The following is an 18,169-nucleotide window of genomic DNA, read 5'->3' as shown; positions in this document are numbered from 1 at the left end:
AGACTTCCTCAAACTGTTGCCCTCTATATGTTTTCTACCATAACTCCCATCAGCCCCAGCCTACACAACTGATGGGAGTTGTAGTCCTTGACGTCTGGAGGGCAGCAAGTTGAGGAAGGTGGGCTTAAGCTATCAGGCCCTTAATGCTTGAACTAACTTGCTTAAAAAGTTCTGTTCTGGAAACCTATTCTTTCAAAAGATGATACATTCAGAAAAAGAATTTAAAAGGACCCATCCATGGAAGAATATTCTGAACCTACCTGATTGTGCCCGTGAGTTCTGCTACTTTTTGTCTTTTCAAATCAGCTTCTTCAGAGACTAAATGGAGATTCTCGGTAGTTTTTCTCAACTCTTCCTCCAAAATTTCCTTCTGTTTTTGAAGTTCTTGCTCTAATTTTAATACCTATTTTTTAAAAGGTTTTAATAGAGGTAAGTGTGTAGACATACACAGAACAGCACTGTTAGGCTATTCAATATTTATTTACTTATCCAAAGTTTAGAGAGAAAGCCAAGAAAGAGCATTTGCAGGTATACATCCCCTGAAACCACAAACACATATACACATGTGTAAGTTTGTGTATCTAGCATTATCTTAAAGGCCTTTGATTATTGTTTGCCCAATGGATATAGTTCATCTCCTTTGGAAATAATTGTTTTCAAGATACATGTCCAATAACAAAAAATAAATGTCCGTTCACCTTCTGATTCACAGGTATAGAGCATAATTCTCCAGTCAAAAGGCAACTAAGGCGTAAAACTACTGAAGCATTACCAGAAACCAGTTGCAACAGAGAAGTTAATTTTAATTTAACAAGACTGCTGTTGAACTGATGGCTTGGAGACTGCTCAAATGGTACCACTACCCTAAAGTCAATTCTTATTGGTATTAATGAAAAGTAAAAAGCTTCCATATAATGGACAAAATGCATTATATGGATTATAAAACATCACTCAAAGAAAATGAAACTAAAGCAGGGAAGTGCATATTTGCACATTCCTAAACACCCTTAACTAAGGAATAAACTCCAACAAACACAGTGGGTCTTCTAAATAATCATGCATAAGATTGTACTGTAACTATAGCAACAGGCTATTACTATGCAAATAAGCTTTTTGCAAACTTCAGAAATAAAAAAAAAGTTGTGCTATTTGCATAATCCTGTGTACGTGAATTTTGCAAATCTGACTGCAGGATATAATGTGTACAGACCTATGCTGCACTCGTGCCTTTATAGACCACATCCAGTGGCAAATATCTAAATAAACAAACTAATTCTATATGGCCAACAGGGCTTTAGGCATGTGTTCCTCAAATAGTAGCCCCTCACACTTCATAGGAAACTATTTTGATAGAGAAAGCATTTTCAAGAGCAGCATATGCCATAACATAATTTTGTTTCCCAAATATACATGGTACATGAAAGTGTATCAAATAGTAACATGGACAATATAAATCCTTTACTGATCACTATTGTCAGGAGTAGCCCAGCTACTCACGAGGAGAGGGAGAGAGGAAGCCCTGCTCAGGAGCAGGGCAGGGAGAGCTCCTCTTCAAGGGGAGACAGCTCACAAAGCTATAGGGAACCGGAGCCCCTTTTGCATATGGACTCCTCCTCCTCCTCATCCAGCTTATCACAGGAATTGTCTCCAAACGAGGGAGCGGAGCAAGGGCTCCGTGACACTGCTGAAAGACCCAGCACCACCAGCCAGACACGATCGGACAGAAGCCCACAGCTTCCGACACAGGCACAGCGCAGGGGGGGGGGTAGAGGACCCAGGAGACATCGTTTCAGGGTGCCGAAAATCTGGTGTTGGGTGGGTAGCCGAAGGAATGTACTTCCGGATTCTGATAGTGATTGAACGGTCATGTTTTTTACTAGCTCCGCTTGTAAATAACTATGTTTAATAAATAGCTTCAGTTTTTTTCAAAAGAGACTTTGTTGTTACTCATGAGCAGCACCTGGGAAGATCCTGACAACTATGTACCTGCTGTTGGAGCTTAATTTGGCTGTCTTCTAATTCACAATTCCTAAGGGTTTCCTGGTTTAACATTTGCTGCTGCTGCTGCAGTGTTTGCTGCAGAATGAAGTTTTGTTCACTAGTTGACTGAAGATTGTTATTTTTCAGCTTTATTTCTTTGTGCAACCGCTGTATCTGGAAACAAATAAAAATGATGAAGTACTAATACTTTGAGATACGTTCTCAGCTTGCTCCCATTTCATCATTCATAGGAGAGTAGCCTGACAACATACATAAGCTACTATTAAAACACACACCATCACAAAATTTCATTATGATATAAAATCAAATTTACATAGTATGGTCTATATTTGAAAATATGCTTCTATCTTTAAAAAAAAAAGGAGTAACTTTGGGAAAGACCTACTCATATTTTAAGATAAACCCTCCTAAATTATTATATCTGTGTACTACTGGCACACTTTCTATCCTAAGCCACACTCAAGATTTTAATGCTTCTGTATTTCCTTACATTTCCAACGAGTAAAATATTTACCACAATTAAGCCAATTCTCAAGTAAAGCTTTTTTTCTGAACAAAGATTCAATTGCCACCACATGGAGCTACCATGATTATGGGCAACTACATGTCTGCCACCTTTAGGCAGGATATAAATATAAGAAAATGTGTGTGTGTGTGTGTAAATTTATTATACACTTACTACTAAAATAGTTTTGAGAGGACTTACGATATAAAAACACAATATATAAAGCACAACAATTAAAACCAAACAATTTGCAATGTACAATTCTAAGACGCAAAGCAACCCCACCTCCTCTGCCAAACATTAATATAATCAGAACTATCTGAAAGGGGGGTGGCAGTTAAAATGTCCAGAAGAACACAAAGTTGTTAACAATCTAAGAGGAATGTCTTTGTCTTGTGCATAAACAAATACCCATGTGCATACCCACAATGGACCTCGGGTTTCCTGAACTCGCAGAGGGTGGGAAAGTACTGAGCGAGGGGAAGAAACAGCAGATAGCATGAATACACCCCAGCAAGCACCTCTCACTAATTTGAATGAGAAACATGACAGATTTTGGAAACATAAAACTGAAAGCGCTCACAGGTGGATGAAGCTGCACAAATGTGCTCACATAAAAATGGCCCATGCACACATTAATGCTCCAATGTAGGCATTAATGACGTAGGCATCAAAAAAGTTTACCTCGTCATTTTTCTTCGCCAGCTGTTTTTCAAATAACACTTTACTTTCTTCGAGATTACTTAAATATACTGCTAGATCATCCTTGCAGTCATCTAGCGCTGCTTGTAGCTGTCTGACCTAATGAGAACCAAAGGCAGATAAAATTTGTGAAAGAATTGCTCTTCTGAAACACCCCCAGAACCTAAAACTGCAATAAAATATGCTACTTTTTGTTATAGGTACAAAGCGAAAGTAATTTTAGTCAATATACTGGCAGAAATGTACATCAGTTCTTTAAAATAACAATATCTGAGCGTATCTTTGAACAGCACAACATTTTAAAATGAAGCCATAAGAAAGCATTTGCATGTTTGCACACCCACATCACAAGTTTTTTCACAAATTAAAGTTGAATGTAGTGCAGTACTTATTAATTTATTATACCTCAGAGAAAGAGAAACATTTCAGCTGTAGCTCATCTGTACCTCTAATAGCTATGCAGCAGAAGGAATTCACCAGGAGTAGCTTTTTACAATGCAGTATTCCAAGGACTCAAAAATAACCCTGGCATAATCTCATCAATGCAATGAATTAAAATTACAAGAACCCCAATGCTGTGATTCTTGTCTGTAGGTTATACAGAGAAAATGTTATAGGATGTCTCATTCTCTCCCTCAAACATACTTTTCTGTGGGTTGTGGGGCAAACTTTATTTTAAGGTATCATGTGATTATGTTTAGAACTCTCTCCCTGATCTACATGGTGCTACCTCTGTCTCTTCAAATTCATCCTTAAATCCATCTTTCCTCAAGAACCCTATTGGTTAATTATTTAGCCCTCACCCATAAGGAAAATAAATGTATGTGTACATCTGTTCATATTCATTCTTAATCACCCTTGCCTTGCTTCCCTCCGTTTTTTGCTGCCAGCTCCATGACTCAAAATCTAGACTGTAAGCTCTTTGGGGCAGAGGCCCGTCTGTGATGATTGTTAGCATGTAAAGTGTTTTGTACTGTGATCATGCTATATAAATAATATTAAGGATTAGTTTAATGAACCATAACAGATATAAGTATAAGCATAGAATCACAAAGGGTTTTTCTTTACAAATTTAAATAGCTCAAACATTACTTTGGTGCCTAAGGAAAAATCATTTCAAGGTAACTCACTCTTAAATTCTTTCCTTTCATAACTAAATAAGGAGAATAATTGATGGGAAAGAGAGCCTTCAGTATAAATATTCTAAAGCTTTGGTCAAAGAAAGGAACAGAAAGCCTACCAAGATGCTTAAGAAGCTAATTAAGCTAATAAGTTAATTTTAATTTGTTCGTATGTTAACTTTTGCAGGTTTCAAAATACAGTAGCAAACCTTTCTTGATTTTGAGGGTTTTTTAGGATCAGAGGTGTATAAATTTTATGAAATAAAATATTGCAAGACATGAGAAGTCAAAAAAGAAAAGAAAGTGTACATACCTTGATTGTTTCCTCAGTAAATTGGCTCTGTAATATCCTTAATGCTTCCTCTTTCTTGGTTTTCTGATTTTCCATTTCCTGTTTGAATACAGTATCAAAAGAAGAAAATATATTAGAACTTGATTTTACAGTTCACTTTTAAAAAATACTAGTCCACCAAGAAAAATAAACTCAACAGGAGTGATGGAACTAATAAATCCTGACAGCAGGAGCCCTGCGCAAGGACTGTGTAAACTCATCTCCCCTCCCTGAGAAAATGTTAAGGTTTTGCTGCTGCCACAGAGCATGCCAGCAGCACTTTCTGAAGCAACAACGACCATATAAAAAAAAAAACTGGGTATTTTGCAAGCAGCCCTCCAAAAGAGAAAAGAAAAAAAGATACCTCTTTGCTTTCTATAAGCAGTAGATCTAGTGATTCAATCTGACGTTGTTTACATAAGATATCTTGCTGTAAAAGTGACATTGTGTTCTCCTGCTCATGGAATTGCTGGCATCTCGTTTCTAGTCGAGACTCAAGCTATTAAAAAGAAGAATTAGTTATTGACCCATAAAGTATTCGTTAAGAGAGTGACAAATAATATAGCTGCAAAAATTGGTTACATTTATTGGCTACATTTACATGATACTCATTATAACAGTGTCGCCAACGATATATTTATGGGTGGCATTCAATAAAGTTTTATTTTGAGTAGACCTGTTGAAACTAATGGGCCTAACCTAGCCATGTTCATTAATTTCAATAGGTCTACTGTGAGTAAAACTATATGTCTGGAGGTACTTACTAAATGTTATGCAGCTATAATTTCTAGGTCATGTGGTATATTGAATTTAGTGAGAGCTGAAAGTCCTCGACATTTTCATTTTTTGATGGAGTTGCTTCTTGAAAGTGCAGGAGAGATAACAAAATATCTATCAATGGAAATAGGTTTGTGCCTTTATGAACATTTTTTGGGAAGGCTTTCCCTTCACCCACTCAATGTCCGCAGCCTATTGCTGCTTCAGAACTGTTTTGTAGCTGGAAAGAACACCATGGCAAAATCTGAGCTAACTCTCAGAAACAACTTGCCACCTGAAGCAACTTCCTTACACTTAAATTCCAAGTGGCCTCTTACATGTGACTGATCTTTCATGTATGCATCGAGCACAAAGGCAGCATGGGAGAGACACTGAATCTTTTATTAACAGATCACCAAAATATTTAGGAACTGGGGGGAAAATACTATACAAATTAGAAGCTTACCAATACAATCTGCTTTTCCAATTCTTTCTGGTGCTCGTGATGAATCATCTTTGTTTTTTTAAGCACTGTGGCTAAGTGCCCATGTTCCTCATTGAAGTTTCTTTCTAAACTGTGAAGCTGAGCATTCACTTCCTAGGAAAAACAACCTCGTTAATGAGCTGTATAAATTAATGCTTCAGTGGAAAATTATATGGATCTTTCAGTGCCATGTTATGTCATATTACAAACCAAAGTGCAGCTAGAAAACAGTATAAACAGAAATCACATTGTACTAAACTGTTTGAAAGCACTTAAGGAAAAACAATTTGCTTGTTAAAAATCATGTAAGAGGTAAACTCTGAAAACACTAATGCCTGTTGGCATATTTAATATAACATTACATATGTAAATACACCTCCTTCCACCCCAAGAAGCTGTGAATAGGTAATAGGAGTTTTACCACTAATTCCCGTTCCAGCTCAGTATTTTTTTCAGCAGCAGCTGTGTAAGCAAGAGTCTTTTCTTCCAACTGTTTTTCAAGGGCTGAGAGCCTAGAGGATTTCCTTGCTGCCTACAAAGAAAATATATAAATTGAGAACACACAGTCTAAAAAAGAAAGATTTTAGCATAAATAATGGTGAAATTATTGAAAGTGTTTCCATGAATGTCACATGCACATGAAATGGATTGCACCCCGCTCCCTAGCATTACATGTGAACAAAATATATTGCTACTGTACTGCATTTGGTCTTGTGGGACTATGCCACAAACACTACAATGTACTTTGGGCATTCTTTGTCAAAAATGCATCAAGTTAGCTGCTAGCTGGATTGAAGGTGCAGCAATCCAATTCCAAGAGGAACTATCACTGTGAAAGAAGGAATGTTCCAAGGATAGGATCTCTAGATGAATTACTGATGAAAAATAGATTTATAGAACACATGTTTCTATAATAACGATGGAGCCCTTTAGGGTGTTGCAGAGGCGCTTTTCCTGTAACAATCAAAGAGGTGCCACTATATGATTGTTGTTGTTCAGTCGTTCAGTCGTGTCCGACTCTTCGTGACCCCATGGACCAGAGCACGCCAGGCACGCCTATCCTTCACTGCCTCCCGCAGTTTGGCCAAACTCATGTTAGTAGCTTCAAGAACACTGTCCAACCATCTCATCCTCTGTCGTCCCCTTCTCCTTGTGCCCTCCATCTTTCCCAACATCAGGGTCTTTTCCAGGGAGTCTTCCCTTCTCATGAGATGGCCAAAGTACTGGAGCCTCAACTTCAGGATCTGTCCTTCTAGTGAGCACTCAGGGCTGATTTCTTTGAGAATGGATAGGTTTGATCTTCTTGCAGTCCATGGGACTCTCAAGAGTCTCCTCCAGCACCATAATTCAAAAGCATCAATTCTTCGGCGATCAGCCTTCTTGATGGTCCAGCTCTCACTTCCGTACATTACTACTGGGAAAACCATAGCTTTAACTATACGGACCTTTGTCGGCAAGGTGATGTCTCTGCTTTTTAAGATGCTGTCTAGGTTTGTCATTGCTTTTCTCCCAAGAAGCAGGCGTCTTCTAATTTCGTGACTGCTGTCACCATCTGCAGTGATCATGGAACCCAAAAATGTGAAATCTCTCACTGCCTCCATTTCTTCCCCTTCTATTTGCCAGGAGGTGATGGGACCAGTGGCCATGATCTTAGTTTTTTTGATGTTGAGCTTCAGACCATATTTTGCGCTCTCCTCTTTCACCCTCATTAAAAGGTTCTTTAATTCCTCCTCACTTTCTGCCATCAAGGTAGTATCATCAGCATATCTGAGGTTGTTGATATTTTTTCCGGCAATCTTAATTCCGGTTTGGGATTCATCCAGTCCAGCCTTTCGCATGATGAATTCTGCATATAAGTTAAATAAGCAGGGAGACAATATACAGCCTTGTCGTACTCCTTTCCCAATTTTGAACCAATCAGTTGTTCCATATCCAGTTCTAACTGTAGCTTCTTGTCCCACATAGAGATTTCTCAGGAGACAAATGAGGTGATCCGGCACTCCCATTTCTTTAAGAACTTGCCATAGTTTGCTGTGGTCGACACAGTCAAATGCTTTTGCGTAGTCAATGAAGCAGAAGTAGATGTTTTTCTGGAACTCTCTAGCTTTCTCCATAATCCATCGCATGTTTGCAATTTGGTCTCTGGTTCCTCTGCCCCTTCGAAATCCAGCTTGCACTTCTGGGAGTTCTCGGTCCACATACTGCTTAAGCCTGCCTTGTAGAATTTTAAGCATAACCTTGCTAGCGTGTGAAATGAGTGCAATTGTGCGGTAGTTGGAGCATTCTTTGGCACTGCCCTTCTTTGGGATTGGGATGTAGACTGATCTTCTCCAATCCTCTGGCCACTGCTGAGTTTTCCAAATTTGCTGGCATATTGAGTGTAGCACCTTAACAGCATCATCTTTTAAAATTTTTAATAGTTCAGCTGGAATATCATCACTTCCACTGGCCTTGTTGTTAGCGAGGCTTTCTAAGGCCCATTTGACTTCACTCTCCAGGATGTCTGGCTCAAGGTCAGCAACCACATTACCTGGGGTGTATGACACCTCCATATCTTTCTGGTATAATTCCTCTGTGTATTCTTGCCACCTCTTCTTGATATCTTCTGCTTCTGTTAGGTCCTTTCCACTTTTGTCCTTAATTGTGGTAATCTTTGTACGAAATGTTCCTTTCATATCTCCAATTTTCTTGAACAGATCTCTGGTTTTTCCCATTCTGTTATTTTCCTCTATTTCTTTGCATTGCTCGTTTAGAAAGGCCCTCTTGTCTCTCCTTGCTATTCTTTGGAAATCTGCATTCAATTTCCTGTATCTTTCACGGTCTCCCTCGCATTTTGCTTGCCTTCTCTCCTCCGCTATTTGTAAGGCCTCATTGGACAGCCACTTTGCTTTCTTGCATTTCTTTTTCATTGGGATGGTTTTCGTTGCTGTCTCCTGTATAATGTTACGAGCCTCCATCCACAGTTCTTCAGGCACTCTATCCACCAAATCTAAATCCTTAAACCTGTTCTTCACTTCAACTGTGTATTCATAAGGAATTTGATTTAGATTATATCTTACTGGCCCAGTGCTTTTTCCTACTTTCTTCAGTTTAAGCTGGAATTTTGCTATAAGAAGCTGATGATCTGAGCCACAGTCAGCTCCAGGTCTTGTTTTCGCTGAGTGTATAGAGCTTCTCCATCTTTGGCTGCAGAGAATATAATCAATCTGATTTCGATGTTGCCCATCTGGTGATGTCCATGTGTAGAGTCGTCTCTTGTGTTGTTGGAAAAGAGTGTTTGTGATGACCAGCTTGTTCTCTTGACAGAACTCTATTAGCCTTTGCCCTGCTTCATTTTGATCTCCAAGGCCAAACTTGCCAGTTGTTCCTTTTATCTCTTGACTCCCTACTTTAGCATTCCAATCCCCTATAATGAGGAGAACATCCTTCTTTGGTGTCATTTCTATAAGGTGTTGTAAGTCTTCATAGAATTGATCAATTTCAGTTTCTTCAGCACTGGTAGTTGGTGCATAAATTTGGATTACTGTGATGTTAAAAGGTCTGCCTTGGATTCGTATCGAGATCATTCTATCATTTTTGAAATTGCATCCCAGTACAGCTTTCGCCACTCTTTTGTTGACTATGAGGGCCACTCCATTTCTTTTACGGGATTCCTGCCCACAGTAGTAGATATGATAGTCATCCGAACTGAATTCACCCATTCCTGTCCATTTTAGTTCACTGATGCCTAGGATGTCAATGTTTATTCTTGCCATCTCATTTTTTACCACATCCAGCTTACCAAGGTTCATGGTTCTTACATTCCAGGTTCCTATGCAATACTTTTCTTTACAGCATTGGACTTTCCTTTCGCTTCCAGGCATATCCGTAGCTGAGCGTCCTTTCGGCTTTGGCCCAGCCGCTTCATCAGCTCTGGATCTACTTGTACTTGTCCTCCGCTCTTCCCCAGTAGCAAGTTGGACGCCTTCCGACCTGAGGGGCTCATCTTCCAGCGTCATATCTTTTATATGCCTGTTGTCTTTGTCCATGGAGTTTTCTTGGCAGGGATACTGGAGTGGGTTGCCAGTTCCTCCTCCAGGTGGATCACGTTTGGTCCAAACTCTCCACTATGACCTGTCCATCTTGACCTGCCCATAGCTTCCCTGAGTAATTCAAGCCCCTTCGCCGCGACAAGGCAGTGATCCATGAAGGGGACTATATGATTAGGGCCTTAAAAAATGTTTTTATTAAACGATTTTCATGGATAACCAAGGTATGTATATCATTTGTGTTTCAATTCAGAGTCCTTTCTATGGTTCGTTTACATTTGGTGTGAAACACTGCTATCATAGGCATTGTGAGGTTGGGGAGAGAGAGGTGGGAGAAAGAAGGGGGCTAGTGATTTTTCATTCCATTGCATGGCGTATGTGTGGAGTTTCTGTGTCAGCAGCACATAAATAGGTTGATTGGTTTTGTTGGCAGTGCAAGAGATTGGAAGACCCAAATCATGGTTGGTTGCATACAGTTGATTGCAGTGACTTTTGTTAGTGTGTGAGGGGGTGGGGGATGTTGGGTCAAATTAGCCATATTGATTTGTATGCTGTCATTTCCTTCAAGGATATTTCCTCCAGAAACAGCATAGCCTTTCACAGTAGGAACTATATGAAATTAAAAACTCTGGGTTGTACCTAAGGCTTTGTATGCAGAGGGCCTTCTCGATAGTGGCACCCACCCTGTGGAACCCCCTTCCATCAGATGTCAAGGAAATGAGTAACTTTATAACCATTAGAAGACATCCCTGTATAGGGGAGCTTTTTAATGTGTCATGTTTTTTTTTTATATATGTTGGAAGCCACCCAAAGCAGCTGGGACAACCCAGTCAGATGGGTGGAGTACAAATAAATAAATTGTTATTACAGTATTATAGTTCCACTAGCAAAATTGTTGCTCTTGTCATAATCATCATCATCTATTAAATTTGTATAGCGCCCTCCATCTGTAGATCTCAGGGCACTTCACAACTTAAAAAGAACTAGTTTTCCCACACGCACCTCCAGAATCTCTGGAAGGTCTCCGCACCCACCAGCGCTGATTTTAAGGGTGTATGGTGGGCTGGAAGGGACAGGAGAGGAAGAGGAAACACATGGCTGCAGCACTGGATAAGACTCTATAGAGCTCCTAAGAATACAGACTTCTTCATTTCTACTTACTTCTCGTTCCAAGCTACTAGATTTTGCAGCTTTGTCCAACAGTTCATCCTGTATTGTTTGAAACTGACTAGTTCGCTGGGCCATGGTCTCCTTTAAAAATGAATTCTCAGCTTCACATTTTTCCAGTTTAGTACGTAGTTCTTCTAACTGTCCGTGTAATCTTTGCTTGACCTTTTCAAATTGCTTAGCGACAAGTTCCAGTTGTTGGTGTTTTCTCTCTTTACAAAAGAAATACATGTGTCTAAGGGTACTGATTTATAAAATCTTTAAATTACATGTGCAGGCGTGCATGCTCTTATTGCTCAGTGGATTGTTCTGAAGCAACAATCCATATCAGCAGAAACTGTACAGTTTCAACTATTGTATATTATAGTATGCATACCTGTTTGGTTTCCTGTCAATTTTACTGGTTCAATTTCTAGCCCATTCAATTCTTGTCTCTCACTTTCATCCAAGAGATCTTGACATGCATTACTGGTCATAGTTTCTGCCTGAAATTGCTGAATCAATGCTTCTTTCATTGTCAGCTTTAATCTAGGAAAAAGAAAGAAGGGAGAGCCGTTGTATTCTTCCTTTCTTCTTTGACACTTATTACAAATGCATGCAATTACCTCAGCTTAAAATGTAATACCTTAGCTCTTCTATCAGGGATCTACTTAAATCACAGCAATTGGGACATGATGCTTCTTTAGAATGATGCATGGAATGATTAGCCTGCAAGTTTAGGGGGGAAAGACACATAAAAATGTTGTTTATGGCACAATTGATCATTATTTGAGCAACTTTAATCTCTACCATCCAACCCAACCTAAAAATGTTTAAATTCTCCTTATCTCAACACTTAGGGTTAAGCACATGCTCTTCCACTGAACCTGGCATGAATTAAAAGTGCTTAACTCTAGTGAAGATCCAAGGTTATGCAAAAGGCCATCAAACTACAAGCCACTTTTCAGTACTGCAAAACTCTGGGGATGTTTCAAAATTAACATAAAATGTGACATAGATGGGAAAAGAAAAAGATGTTATGCATAGAAAATTGCTTAGCTTTCTCCACCAATGTCGTTTCTGATCTACTTCCCCCATTGTTAGCTTTTGTGCTTATTCCAAGATTATAAATCAACATCTGTGTGACCAAGGGACTGGGATTGTGGTTGATATTCCATCATCTCTGCCTCTTGATTAGCAGATTGGCTTTTCAGACAGTTGCATCAGTTGCAACCACTGATGTAATGCATCCTAAGAACTTGTTCAGGGTTCACTGCACTATTTGAGAGTTATAGAAACCCTATTCAATTAAGGGAAGCGTGTGTGGCACACAAAGCTAGGTAAAAATGAGAAATGTGGGATTTTTCCTTTGAGGCAAACCTTTTAGGGGACAATGAGAAGAGTTACTCAACAGGAGTATGTGAAGTATCATCAGCAACCCTCCCTCAAGGAAGAAATTGTGGTTTATTCTGGAGACCAGTCATTGCTCAATTATCGTTTCCTAGACTACCTATAACCAAAACCCAAACTAACAAACCAATTCTGACATCAATGTGTTTACTATGTAGATAGATTGCAGTGCTTGGAACAACCATTAATAAGAGTAGAATTCAATGAACACTGTTCCAGTGCAAGATCCAATAAAACAGATTGCTCTCGATTCTTTTAACACAGCAATAGTCAGTTCAGTGCTTGGAATTTAGATGAATGTTCTGTTCAGGCAGAGGTCCCTTTAAAATTTATTCTTCTTCTTCTTCTTCTTCTTCAATAATAAACTATAATAACTTTAAATAACACTGGAGTACTGATGTTCTTGTATGCAGAGGTGCTTATAAAGCTTCCCCTTTAAAAAGCTGCCCTCTGTATCCTCCCACAATTCACTTCCAAGTTTGAGGACCCTGTGAAATGCCTTGCATAAATTACAGGCGGGTTACCATTAGTAGACATTTTTGCCCCTTCCTCTGTGCATAAATAGAAGTTCTCCTCCCTTGCACACACAGGCTTTGCATTTCATCCAGTGTATATTTAGTCTGCTGACAATAACAAAAAACAAAAAGGTTACTGTACCGCTCTTGGTGAACTTTGAGACAACTGGGAAATAATATTTTCTAAGGTTTTTAGTTCAGTTCTTGAATTCTCAATTTCTTGATGATACAACTTGAGGTGATCATTTTGCTGTGCAACAAGAGCTTTTAAGCTAGCAATTTCATGCAATAGGGTATTTTTTTCTTCATGTACTGTGTCTTGGACCTGAAGTTTATTTTCGAGCTTCAGGATATTCTGCTGAGAGTGCTTCAGTTGCACTTCCATTTCAGAACACTTGGCTTCCACACATCTGAGATTTTCTTTTCCAATACTATTCTCTTCAGTTAACTGTCTAAACAAATAAAAAAGGAGAAAGGTTCAGGGGGAGGGAGGGGGGGAATCCAAGAAAATCTACTGCACCAGAAATACTTTATTAAAAAAGAACTAGCTAACATGTTTCTGGATTTAATTCTGCATACCTGTATTTTCTAACTGCAAACACCATGGATTTAAAAACTAAAATTTAAAACAAAACTATAGGGTGATGAAAATAACAGGGAAAATTTGAGTATAAATAAAAAAGTGAAGTGGATAATGAGCTGGAACATCTCAATAGTATTACGTTCAGCTTCCATAAGCCACTTTAAGCTAGGAAAATTGTGTTTCAGTTTCTTGTTTCAAATGTTGAAATCTATGGGGTTTCAATTATTTTTGCATTTGTTGTCTTACAGAAAGGATTTTAAAAAAAAAGCTTTTGAGAAATGGGCCAGACTTTTGCTTTCTTTAGGACAATATGAAGATGGGGTGCCTTGTGCTGCACTGGTGGAAGCATCAAGCCACCATTGGATACAATCCGTGATTTCTTATTAAAATTCCAAAACCTTTAATTTCTATCGGAAGATAAAGGAAGCATCAAGCTGGGGGGGGGGGGTGTCACTGCAGAGAAGGGTCAATCAGAGGTTCCATGAACTGATTGTGTTTCCTGCCTCAGGACAAACTTATTACCCACTTGAGTGTGACCTCGTGGCCACTGCCTAGCGGCAGAAGAGACAAGAACTGAGAAAACAAATCACTTCTAGTAAAAATACATGCCGACTGTTGGACTAAACAGTCATCCAGTTGTTCCACTGTGCAATCAAACTGATCCCTCACAATGTGAGATGGGTTGAGAAAACTTTGGAAAAATCAATCACATTACAGCTTTGCTGCTTTGTCATTGTCACATGGATCGAGCTGGTCAGATAGTGTTGTGCCATTAACTCAAGGTCAGAGTACTTCATGATCCAAATACCCATTAAAAAAAATGATCATGTATCAATGTTTTCCATGTGGAGGTGCCAAAGGTGAAACGTTTTACCTCACTTGTTCCTTAGTGCTTTCAAGCTCAATTCTATAGCTACTGCATTTTGCGTGCAATTTTTCTTTCTCTTTCACACAATTTATTAAATTTCTTTCTAAAGTTTGCTCTTCTTCCTGAACCTGAGAAAAAGACAGTTATCAGCAATACTTAATCTGTTATTAGAGGGGAAAAGTTAAGGCTACAGTCCTGTTTTCAGCATCTTCTTCAGGGAAAATGTACACTGGTGTGGGAGGGAATAGAAATGTTCAGTCCCATCATAGCTGTCAACCTTTCCCTTTTTTGTGGGAAATTCCCTTATTATAGCATTGGGAAACAGCAGAGAGGGTTGACAGCTATGTATATAGCAGTGGGGAACAGCAGGGAGGGTTGACAGCCAATGTTCCCACTACCCACCACCCCAATTATATAACTACAACTGGAACCTAAGATGTGCAAAGATCAGAGAATTGGTCTCTGTGTTTGTCCAGGTCAGGAGAAGCAACCAGATAATTTACCTTGTGCCACTTTGCTATTGATTGCATCAGAGTGGCATCTTGGCAAAACATTGGAATTAGTATAATCCAAAACCTGCACAAAACGTTTTCAGGTGCTGCATGATGCCATTTTGCTATTAGATGTAAATTAAGGGTTCCCCCCACCCCGACCTCCAAGATATCACTGCAGCAGGCACAGGATTGCCTTCGCCTATAAATATAATTTTATATTGGTACTAAGACTCAAAAGGTTGTGTCAGCACTGAATTTGCTCAGCAATAATTAGAGTCACAAGCCGTCTAAAACTTTTAACTATTCATAATATGTGTAAAGAAAACCATTCCTTCCAATGCAATGAATGGGCTGTTTTAGCTAGAGTTGCTTCCCTCTAGGACTAGGTTGTGCTCCTGTGCCCTTAACAGTGAACTTGGTAGTTAAATTAAGGGAATTATGCTCTTCTTGGCACAAAGATGATTTCTGCTGGTCAGGCTATAGTTAAAGACATAGGAGCATGCTAGAAGAACATGAATAATCATAGCACTGAGACATGATCTTAACACTGAGACAAATACACATAAAAAGCTATTAAAATTATTGACATTTTCTGGTCAAATCTTACCTTTTCCAGTTTCTCACTTATTTTCTCTTTGTATTTTTTAAAAGTTCTTGTCAGCTCCTCAGCATTAAACAAAGCTTCATTTCTTTGACATTCAGTTCTTTAAATGAAAAAGGTATGTCAGTTTTAAACAAACCAAGTGAAGTAATGGTATAATATTGTACTCACAATATCAAAGCTTTGGAACATAAAACATTGTAAACAAACAACACATGGTAACAAACATTTGCTTTTAGCCTTTAGTTTCATTCAACTGCACCTTAATAAATGGCATTATAGATTTTTTACATGACAAGGTTTACAGATGTAAATATTTCATTGGAGCATTAACAGTGAAAATTAGAATTTGCTGAGCATTTCCTTCATAGGAACAGTTAAGCATTTGAATGTCATGAAGCACAACAGCGTTCTCCAGTTTGAACGCTGAGAAAAACAGGTATGCCTTTCACTGAATGACAGCAATGCAGTAAGTAGACTGGGTGCATTTTATTTCTTCGCCATTTTCCAAGCAATAAATGATTCAACCACTAAAGTTAAAGGTGAAATACATCACATCTAAAATATGAGAATAAATACTCCCCGCAATACTGAAAACATAAAACTCTAATTATGATATTTATGCACTGCTAATTTATTTCCACAGCATTGACAGATATATAGAGGTAATGGGGATATGCAAACACAGTTAAAGCTAACAGGGAACACTACAACAACCCCGATCTACTCTCTCTAAGGCTGGGGAACTCACAGCCTATGGGTCACATTCACCCTGCTGATCAATTTCATCCGGCATGATTTTTCCTTCATTAAAAGGTACACTGGCTACAGCAACATCTGATCCACTCTGGGTTTTGGCTGTGGTGAACGTTGGGCCACAGCCGGACACTCATCTCCCTAACTCCTTCTGGGCTCCCCCACCCAGCCTGTCCATTGGCACAACTTGTCCCTCAGCCTATAGCATCTGGGAAGCCAAGAGTGGGCTAAAGGCCAAGCAACAACTCTAGCTAAGGAACAATTTGGCTGGCATGCTTCACTTGGCACACATGAGAGCACAAAAGGCAAAGCCGCAAGTGGAACTCAAATTGCAGAAAATGTAGAAAGGTAAGGGTAATTTCTATTGCCTGCCATTAAACCATAACTAATTCTACAAAGAGGAGGAGGGAGCTTCCCCACTTACCTTGACTGCCATCTCCTGTGCACACAGAGCACGAATTAAGTATTCTTGTAAACCACCCACTTTTGGCTCTGTCTCTGTCTACCACTGGCTCCAACCCAATGGACTTTTCCCATGGCTCAGTGCCCATTCACAAAAAAGGCTCCCCACCTCTGCTCTAAAGTTTTGTTCTGAAATGATTTATTTCCTGGAAATTGGGAGTAGGCTTCAGGAACATGTTTATGCATTCCCTTCCTTGCTCCTGACACAAGAAGAAACCAGGAGATGATAGCTGTAACTTGGTATCTCCCTGATCCATTCATGTTTCACTGTAATGGAGACTCAATGGTCAACTTAATATGGAATCTATTGGTTCAGTCATTCGCTTCTCCCCACAGGGAGCAGAATAGGGCAGGGATAGAAACACACAGGGATGTACTCAAAAGTAGTGCTAAGTAACTTCTTGCACCAGTGGAATGACCTCCCCTCCCCACATGCCTCTTAAATTTGTTCTGGGAGAGGGGTCTACCAAGCCTCCAGAATAGGTTTTGGGATAGCATGCAGTGCCTGTGGGCGGGGGAGTCCCACTGTGCAAGTGAAGTAGTTCCACTTGTGCAATTATTTATTTGAATACCACTCATATACCACAGACTACTTCCAGTATCTCTCCAGGAGGACATGACTTCTTAACAGCCTTGATGTATCTATGCATAGGCAACTATATTTCAGTTCAGGCCTTTTTGGATCAAGGTTTGAAATGCTTAAACTAAATTTAATATAATTGAGAAAGCATTCTTGCAAATACTAATTTCTATTCAATTTGAGAAGTTGTTTTAATCTGTTCCAAAAGCAACCAGCCTGAAAATTTGTTTTAATCTGTTCCAAAAGCAACCAGCCTGAAAATTTGTTTAACGGTTAAAAAAAGTCATATACATCTATATGATATGGTACCAGTACTGCCAGTCATTCCATTTTTTTTCTTATTTAATTATTAGGATTAATTCTGAAAGAACGTTGTGGGTTTTGTTCAACATAAGACAAAGCATCTTAAAACAAATAATTTGGAGCAAGGAGATATGTCATCAAGCTATCAGAATAAAAATCAAGCTCTTGTGTAATTTGTCACCTCTTTCCTTGTTTGCTTTGTTCAATTAAATCAAATCTAATTTCTTTATATTCCTCCTTCAGCTGCTGGAAAGAATATTCTTTTTCCATTAGCCTTTTCTGGCTTTCCTCTAATTTATCTTCTGCTTCTCTAAAAACAAATCAGAAAACAGCATTTTAAACAACACATAATACTCACAGATGTGTATGCATACACACACACATATATAACATGAAAGTATCTGGTTAAGATAATCAGGTAATGGAGAGTGTTTCCCCCTGCCTCTAGCACACAAATTTGAGAGAAGTGGCCAGTCAGGTATCCTACAGATCAGGTTTTTTAAATTCAAACTAGTATTTTGGT

At 39.0% G+C, this 18,169-nt stretch overlaps 1 protein-coding gene across 1 annotated transcript in view; it reads right to left on the bottom strand.

Moving 5' to 3' along the window:
- The window catches only part of CCDC18 (coiled-coil domain containing 18), a 30,996-nt gene that overhangs the window by 6,746 nt on the left and 6,081 nt on the right, over positions 1-18,169 (bottom strand). The window contains exons 6-19 of the mRNA XM_033151541.1: positions 17,828-17,956; positions 15,552-15,648; positions 14,457-14,578; positions 13,142-13,451; positions 11,721-11,803; positions 11,472-11,623; positions 11,090-11,307; positions 6,322-6,432; positions 5,883-6,014; positions 5,025-5,159; positions 4,643-4,720; positions 3,191-3,307; positions 1,987-2,154; positions 261-403 (exon numbers count right to left, since the gene is read on the bottom strand). Coding sequence (XP_033007432.1) covers positions 261-403; positions 1,987-2,154; positions 3,191-3,307; positions 4,643-4,720; positions 5,025-5,159; positions 5,883-6,014; positions 6,322-6,432; positions 11,090-11,307; positions 11,472-11,623; positions 11,721-11,803; positions 13,142-13,451; positions 14,457-14,578; positions 15,552-15,648; positions 17,828-17,956 — 1,995 coding nt within the window. The remainder of the gene's footprint in view (positions 1-260; positions 404-1,986; positions 2,155-3,190; positions 3,308-4,642; positions 4,721-5,024; positions 5,160-5,882; positions 6,015-6,321; positions 6,433-11,089; positions 11,308-11,471; positions 11,624-11,720; positions 11,804-13,141; positions 13,452-14,456; positions 14,579-15,551; positions 15,649-17,827; positions 17,957-18,169) is intronic.

Source organism: Lacerta agilis, chromosome 6 (assembly GCF_009819535.1).
Source record: "Lacerta agilis isolate rLacAgi1 chromosome 6, rLacAgi1.pri, whole genome shotgun sequence".
Lineage (NCBI taxonomy): Eukaryota > Metazoa > Chordata > Lepidosauria > Squamata > Lacertidae > Lacerta > Lacerta agilis.
This window is presented reverse-complemented; position numbering and strand designations above follow the sequence as displayed.